Source organism: Lytechinus pictus, chromosome 17 (genome assembly GCF_037042905.1).
Source record: "Lytechinus pictus isolate F3 Inbred chromosome 17, Lp3.0, whole genome shotgun sequence".
NCBI classification, from domain to species: domain Eukaryota; kingdom Metazoa; phylum Echinodermata; class Echinoidea; order Temnopleuroida; family Toxopneustidae; genus Lytechinus; species Lytechinus pictus.
This window is the reverse complement of record NC_087261.1, coordinates 24,199,170-24,208,383: the sequence shown is the minus strand read 5'-3', so window position 1 is coordinate 24,208,383 and position 9,214 is coordinate 24,199,170. Positions and strand designations below refer to the sequence as shown.

The following is a 9,214-nucleotide window of genomic DNA, read 5'->3' as shown; positions in this document are numbered from 1 at the left end:
ATCTATGGCGAGAAAGATTGGTGAGGGAGATCGGGAAGATGAGAGACTAGACGTCGAGTGATCCATAACGCAGGTTCTATGACACATTCATGGAGGTACAAAAAAAAGTGCATGATGCCTACCAAAAAGACGTTAAACAAGCAAAAAAAAAATAACAAAAAATAATAATATCTTCCCCTTTGTATGAATTGAATAGCGAATCAAAAAATATACAGTACATAATACAAATTTTTCAAATAAGTCATGTTAGTAGTTCTCAAACAGTACGCTATACATCCAGGCCGATTGAATATGCTATTCAGCTTGTGAAAGCAATTTCTATAGAAGGACATTTTGTAAAGTTTTTATATTAATCCGCCAAGGCGCAGAAATGGTTGATTCATATTATAAATAGTAAAAAATGGTAATGCTTAAGAAGAATTTGAGTTACAATGTTGCCTTAAAAATAACCATAGGATAGGACCTCAAAGAGCTGACGTAACGACCATACCCATGGACGTTACGTCATGAATTACCTATTGGGACTTTATTGCTGTACCTGGTTCCTATTTAGCTGAAAGAACGTATCGACATTGCTGTAATTCCAGCATATATATTCATAAAAAGTGATATATTTTTTGCTAGCATGCCGACCTCCCCATGCTCACGTCACAGTTACGTCCCCATAATTAGGCTAGCCTCATGATGATTAAGGGATGGGTCCCGTCGTGTGCTCGGCACGGGGCCCCAGCCGTCTAGTTAACCCCGCCTCACCCCCTAACCCCAGCAGGAGCTAAAGATACTATTTCCTGAACGAGCTCGATCCCTTTCTCGCTAACCCCATTCCTGACTTCTCAGCTGATTGTATTCTTGTTATTTTGTACTACATGGAGATCAGTTCCTTAATTCATAAAGTGGAAAAAGCAGACTGTTTTTTTTAAAGTTATTGGTGACGACGATGACGAAATTTCTCTTTACTTTATGGTAGCATTGAAGATACTATGAATACTGATGCCAAGTTTCAGATGAATTTTTACTTGAAATATGTTATGTGCCCTCTTTCAACTATCAAATAGTTATGTTGGATGTTTGCGGAATGCTAAGGGTTGCATTTTGGTGTAAGGAACAATTATGGCAATAAGCGTGAAAATCCTACACTATACTGTAAGATATCAAGTTTGGGTAACACACGTCTGCACGTACAGATTTGTTTTTTTCAGGAACAGAATGCATATAGGTCGTGCGTAATCCAACATTCATGTATTTCCATTGTGTTACATGAACATGAACGATCCCTCTGCTTTGGCACTCTGTTCTACAAAAAAACTGGATCAGTGCTATCTTTGACTTCATAACGCCAAATAAAACTGAACATAAAAAGCTACGATTTAGGGGCCATCTTTCGAATATGAAATGACCCTTTCTATCGTACACAACACGACCAATAGCATGAACAACAAGCGTCACTAAAAAAAGAAGAAAAAAACCGCTTGGAAATCTCGGCTAGAAAGGGCAATGACTTCGAAGGAGATGCAAAAGGTCAGTGGGTCAAATTCCTCTTGTTTTTGAGCTGCCACCTGTCCCTTCCAGCAACAGTTCTTTATTTTAACCCTCCCCCTTCTTTAATTTCTTGGTTGGAAAAGCTCAAGACCTACTTTTCGCAAATCTGTCGTATTTTCGTACTTGGTGCCCCCCTTCACTGAGTAGTTTAGATTCGTCCTAACCAAGGGCGTGTGACCCGTTTATTCTGGGATAATTCCTGCCCGTTTAGGGATAATTTCCAGGCAGATAACTTTCAACCCTAGCTTGACTGTCCGGTCTGTCACCCCATCGTAATGTTGGAGAGAAACAAAAATGGAGGTGTTCCGACTCCACATGTACCACTATACCTAGAATCCACTGCTTCTACCAAGAACGAACACGCGGTCATTTTAGTTGCGCTTGTAAACACCCAATTTCGTAAATGTTACAGAAAACTGCATAATGTTACAAGCGCACAACCAAAGGCCTCTAAGTTAATCGGTGGTTGCTTTTTTTTTAATCGCATATATTACATTTTATTGTTTTATCAATATCAACAGATATTAAAACAAACATTACATTGTATCCTGTAGACATGGAAATCATTGGGCTCAAATTTCAGACACATTATTTACCAATCCCAGTCATTAGCAAAGTCGTGTCTAACCTTTTCCCTTTTTAAAATCCAGTTTGATGATTATTTCCCTTGAAATAGACGTAATAGCTGTGCACAAATGGGTTCCATGAATTTTGCTCCGGCGACAATTGCTCCGCTATATATTCCACACACTAGCGGAATAATCAACTTCAACCCTGCATTTAACATTATACCCTACCCTAAACCTAACCATAACCCTGACATAAGAAACTAACCCCGGGGCAACTGTCGCAAGAGCAAATGTCGTGTCACGGTGCAAATCAAGTAATGAGTTTTCAAAACTAGAGAAATCAGTTATTTTCTCTACCACTGAATCTATGAGGGATCGATAATAACCAGGATAGATGACCTCTCAAGAGAGAGATACTGTAATATCAACTATTCCAAATCCCATAATCATGGCAATAAAATAATACCCTAAATCATTTCATTCCATCACCCCTTATTTCTCAAACGTCACCACAATTAACCTACGCACTAAATTGAAAACCAGTATGATATATTCCATCTTTGCTATCACCAGAGCCAAACTGATTCAATAACAGTTGTTTTGTTAGAAATAACACACTATCGGCAGATCATTTCGAGTCATTATTCCAATGTCAACGTTCTGTTGACAGAAATTAATCATTTACCTCGATCTATATAGCTTTGCTCTTTGTGCTGTTTTCTTTTCCTTTTGTGGATTACCTTCAAGTTTTGAGTAAACAAGCCACATTTTCTTTAAAAAACTATTGATTTTTTACAGTTTCGGTAAAGGTTCCTCTGGTTTTAAACTAACCATATTTAGTATGGCCGAAGTTAAGCCCACGATCTGCTGTTTGCATTGCATACCCATTAATCAAATAAGTTTTTTTTTTTTTTTTACGCATGTGCATGACAAGAATATGGCCATCATTATTGCATTGCTTTATTTTCGTTAGTCTTCATTGAAAGAGCCTTTGATGATACCTTATCCCTTTGACATGTCATGCGCATAGAATTTTCAAGAAATTTTTATTTTACCGTGAAGTTTCATCATGGTAAACACTAAGCATATTGAGGTCACAATCATGGTAATATTGCCAAATTTTGTGTCGCAACAAAATAATATGGGCACCGTAGTGAGGTTGAATTATTTTCTGAAGGGAATCAATGGCAAGTCTAGAGTAGATCCATTAAACTAATCATTACATTAAACCATTATCCCCTGAATGCACCAAGAACGAATCTGACCATTCACAAAGACTCTGGTGTTGATTTACCACCAGCCCGGCATCTATATATGCCCACACCAGAGAAATGATTAACTAACACCCTCTCGAAATCTTCGTTCAATCATTGACTCATGCAGACTTTGCATTCCCTTGTCAAAACTCTCCTCTGCCGAAAACGTTTTGCTGTAGCAGCTGCCAAGACTTGGAATGCTATCCCTCTTTCAATGCTTCCAGTGTTCTTGGCTTCTAATCTTCCCTTAAGACAGACCTTTTTCCTCAATAATTAATTTCCCTTTTTATCTTGAATATTGTAGTAATTATTGCAAATGGTAAATTATTATACATACATTTTACGCGCTATGGTACTTTTTGTTTTTAGCGCCTCTATATGTCCATTATTATTATTAATCAAAGCGATTGTCTTGGTTCTCCCCTTTCCTTGACCATTCTATGTTAAAACAAAATTTAAATCGCCAACGAAGCATTGATACTAGTAATTACAGGAATATCCGTTTTGAATTGAGATGCCCAGCCGAACAGTATACAGTATTTTAGGGAATTTATTAATGGAGTTGAACTTAAATGTGTTCAAATTCCAGAACGATTCAATTTGAAGGCGAGACAGCAATTCTCCGTGAACAAACGTACTAGTGGGAATGCAGTACGAGCGCCCTCTATTATACCAAATACACACATGTAATCAATTCATCTCACTTCATAGTTACCGTTCATTCCAAATCATCACTCAGAGGCTGCTGGTTGACTTTGCATATCTTAAAATGTGTGGTTGTGATGTGATTACTGACGAATTATAACATACATTTCAAAATTTTCAGCAATGCTACATATAACTTTTGTTTTGTTTGTGGCCAAATATGTTTCAAAGGGTGTAAGGCGTATACATTCAATTCAAATAAACATTCATTTCATTCCATATCACATGCTATACATGAAAACATTTTCTTCTACGAATATTCAGTACTTTTTTGTTATCATTTAAAGTGAATGTTGTGCTGGGTATTCGATAAACATGTAGAACATAGGGTTCGAATTGTCAGACTATGACTATTTTCCAGGTGAACCCGGATTCCGGTTGGCTGGAGAATTCCATTCGCAAACGTGTGTCGATTCGGTTCATTGCAAACCGTATTCGTTTACACATCGCGTGGGTAAATCTCGAAAGAGAGTAGACACGCTAGAGGGTGTATTTTTAAGACGATATAGTAAGGAGCGAGAGAGGGGGGAAGTGGCGGGGGTGGAGAGCGCACGTACAAACCCATCTTTCACATGCATGTTTTCCAATATTCTTGTGTAAAATAATTCATCTGAACGAAAAAAAAGAGCTACGATTTCAGTACATAATACTTTTGAATATTGCCAGGCCAGTAGACATCTAGGGTCATGAAGATTGACACGTATAAGATTATGACTCGCGGCTACGATGAAGGAGTTATACCAAAGTTTCAAATAGCGTTCAGTGAAAACAAAATGTTATGTTCTTGATTATTGAGAACCATTTATAATTATTATTATTATTGTATGGATAATCCTAAATCGTCCACGACCTAACACATTTACACCCAACTTCTTGAAAATAACAGAATTGACACATTTGTTCAAAAAAGGGGGAAATTTAATATTTTAGTCTGCTTGAAACAAAGCTATGTAATAAAAGTATGACCTAGTTTTATCTCGGTTGCTTCTTTATCATTTTTTAAGTCAACCACATGTAAATCGGGGATAAGCACGATTACGATTTCTGCAGGTAATAATTCAATATACATGAATCAGTCGCGTACAAATCCTGGCTCATCATTTTCCTATCACTTGGTTTATATCCGGGGTATATATATGGTATCCGCAAAGTACAGGACGGGAGCGCAGAGCAATCTCTGCATTATTGCTCGAGCTTCAAACGAGTATACCGCAGTCGCGTACACAGTTTATTGATTTCTTGCAGTTCTCTGTTTCCTTCGTTTCTCCCTCACACTGCACATCCCCTCACGCTTTCTTTATTTCTCTTGTTTTTTTGCCGTCTTATAGCGTGCCTCACCCCTCTCCCTCCATCTCTCTTCCTTCGAATATGAGCCCATCTGACGAATTGACTTTCTCGCTCTATCGACTGTATTTATAAACCACTCATCCTCTCCGTCTGCGATACAAACAGTGAGCATTATTTATTGTAGTGTTGAACTGGTCGGCCTAGGTCGACAGAAAGTAAAAGAGATTAAGATAGAGGGAGATAGAGACATGGGGGGGGGGGGAGGTCGCAAAAAACGACTAGTAGAAAAAAATAAGTAATCAATTTCAATTAGTAAAAAAATGCCATAGAACGTAACGACACTGGGCAGATATGTGTATGAGAAAAGGCCATAAAGATGGGAGGATGCGGGCATTTGATGGAATACTGGGAGGAAAGGTAAGAGTAGGCTTATATAAAGATGACTCATGAAGAAAAGAAAAGAACTGTACAAAGTGAATGTATTTACCAACTTGCATGGTATGTTCTTCAACAGAATTAGTGGTGAGTAGAAGCGAAACGTCAGTTAACCACGCGAAAACATGATTTTTTTGACGGGCAAATACTATAGGAATTCCTTTCTGATACCATGCACCAAGCACTAACAGAATATAACGTGATGCCAGGAATTCTGAATGAGATGGGGATGTGAGGAGGGGAAGGCTGATGCCATCCCGTTGCCATGACAGCGATTTGACTAGAGGCTGTGTACGTGAGGGATAATGTTGCCAGTGTTTGGCTGTCATCCAGTTGCTTGCACCGCATCATTCATCAGCTGACTCAAGCTGTGTTAAGACGTCTTACAAACACCTTGTATACCAGTCAAGCATTGTAGGTCAACGGTACGACACATGTCGGGGAGGCATCTACTCTGCACTGCATTTATTGTGTATCAATAAATCTTCAAGTGCCATTTGTACTGCTATAAAGCGTTGGGAATCAAACAGTTCAATGTAATTAAGAGAAAGTGTCTTTGAAAAAGAGTCTGTGGGCCCTGCTATCGGTAACCATGCTGTGCATTTTCTTCCTCATCGGTGTCGCCATCGTTTCTTTCACAGTTTTGCCATTAATTTACCCTCTCCAATTCCTTTAACAATTCATTAAATCTCGAATACTAGCCAGCACCCCACATACCGTTCTCCTTGCAGCATGTCAGACCTGATTTTATATGAGGGATAGTAAGGGATGCTCTGGGGTGTTGCCAATGACTTTTCTCAATTCACTTAGGTACAAATAATCGTAATTATAAACTGATGCTTACCATTTAAAACATTTCATGAACTTAATCCAAAGCGTCTAAGGAGACCCTTCCCCTACATGTACACGCATGAGTAAAGCGCACATTACTCTGAGAGACGACTATGCAATGCTTACAGCTTGCTGACTTTTAAGGCCTATATATCTAAAGGTGTTGACATTTGTTTTTGCTATATTAAAGCGTGCTGAGCAGAGTTGAAAATGTCCTTGTTCATATCCATCCCTCGACATTACGGGCCCACTTTATAGTATTTAACGAAACACGAAAATCAATATTTTAACGCTCCCTTAATTCTATGCACGCTATTCAAGTTATCCCGTTTCTTCCTAACGAGTTTGCACTTCACCCTTTTCCCCATTTAGCATACCGTCCTGCTGCCACGTTTTTTTTTGTCAACAAAATTGCATTCCTCTTAGAGAACTGGAGAATACGAGTATAAATACCATATTGATTCATTCCTGCATAGTCTCGACAATCTTGTAAAATGGGTACAACATTTTCTCAAGAAGCAGTTAACAAGTTTCGACCATATTTGATCATCCCCATTTTCAGGATGAAGAAGATAAATGCTTAGCATGTCAACCTTTGTGTTATGTTTTGAGTTGCAGTATTGCACTTCGTTTTCTGTAACCATTCATATCTGACCTTCTACGCTTGCTCGTAGAAGGGTTTGTTCCAACTTGTACTCTATATATATACATACAAGCTATGCTATATTTGTACAAAAGTTATTGCCGACAGGCTTTAGAAAAAAAAACGATTTAAGGTAATGTCCCTATAAATATACACATTTCGCTGGCTCACTCGCCATCAGCAAATCCACATCTCCATTGGTAGTATTCACTCCTTGCACTTTTACCGGCTTCATTCGATCAACATGTTCAATATAAGATTTCCATCGCCCACTTGAAGGTATATCCTTATATATCTCCAGCATTTTATGCTTCGAGTTTTATATCATCCAGTAGTTCAACTATTGACCGCACGCATTGCTCTGCATCAATACTGAAAGGGGCTATACTTGCCTTACGGATTTCCTAAATGCGTTTATTCTCCGTATCTCAATTTACAATCGGCATATTACTCTGCTTCACAGAAATCATGGTAAAACAAATGAACATGAGTCGGCCTCCTAGCAAGTCTTATATCGCTAACTCGAATTCCATTTTCAATTTTCAAATTGAAAATGCGATAAGATGATTGGATACATTATGAATAATGAATTTTTATGCATTTTCGATCAATTGATATGTGTCACATTAACCCCCATTTAAAAGTGAAATGCATCAACATAATAGTAAGCGATGATAACTTAAATTATTTCTCCGAAAAAAAATATAACTTAAAAATCAACCATTTAATCATGAGAATATCATTGGCCATAGTAGGCTTATAATTAACATCAGATCATCATTATCATCATGATCCTTAATTATCGACATCATCGTGATTACACTGAATCAGCCGCAGATCCGAGGGGGACGGTGGAAGGGGCTCGGCATCCTAGAGCTTTGAACATGTAAAAAAGGGACGAACAAGGGCCCCTCCCCTCTCCCCACTCTGATAGATCCCGGATCTACGGCTGCATCGAATATATATCATTTGGATCAAAATCTTACCGAGAGAGCTGGAAAAACATCAATGGGGTCGCCAGGTTTCAGGAGACTGGAGAATTTTTGATTGCTGTCGACCAGGGCCTGGTACTCCGGGTCATCCAAGGTATATCTAGTGGCGAATGTGAGCTGTGAAATGATGTTGATGATGGCGAGGTTGAGCTCGTTTTCGATGTCACAAACAGGTCCGGCTTTCTTCATTAGGAGTTGGGTGAAATATTCCGCCTCACGGGTTATTTTAATTCCCATTGCCTCGCAACCCTTGCCACGGATATTCTTGTGCAGGGCCGCCGCCGTGGCCCGACGATGCAGCCGCCAACCGGGGGTGTAGTCTCCGAAAACGATATCGCAGTTGTTTCGGCTCATCAGGCTAACTGAATAGAGGCACGGCCGCCCGGCGTAGTCGACTGCGCGATGGTGAAGGGCTTCCCTGATCGAGTCGACGTCGTTGAGCACGAGAAATGGGGTTGAACCGATTTTCAGAGAGAAAACACTGCCGTATCTGTCAGCGAGGTCCTTCATCACGCGATATGGAGCTTTTCCCGTCATGAACACGGGTAAGTTGCCGATGAGCGGTAGGGCAGGAGGCCCCGGTGGTAAACGATATTGCTTGCCATATGTCCTCGCAATAAAACTCTTGACCATCCACAATACAAGAACAAGAATCACCAACTCCACAGCAACCATATTTCATCAATGTCAATGTCCCATCAAACTAAAAAATACAATTAACCGAATATCCAAACGGATGTCTTGAAAATAGTACAACCCGCAAAAAGAAGTCCGTCAGCGATGCGAGATGCTTTTCTCTTGGAGCTTGAGCTACGAATGAATCTTCTATCCTTTCTTTGTCAGATGATATTGCAGCTGATCGCATACGACGTGTGTGTATTCCGAACACTGATTCGGGCGCACGCGACGATTCGAGCATGCAATCCAACCAGCTGATTGAGACTCAACTATCAAGAC

The 9,214-nt window shown here is 39.5% G+C and overlaps 1 protein-coding gene across 1 annotated transcript; it reads right to left on the bottom strand.

Annotated features, from left to right (window-relative positions):
• Positions 1-8,239: 8,239 nt before the first annotated feature.
• LOC129280051 (cytochrome P450 1A2-like) lies at positions 8,240-8,932 on the bottom strand. The gene has a single exon (XM_054916106.2). It carries the CDS (start codon positions 8,930-8,932, stop codon positions 8,240-8,242), a length of 693 nt encoding a protein of 230 aa, XP_054772081.2.
• Between the last annotated feature and the right edge of the window lie 282 nt (positions 8,933-9,214).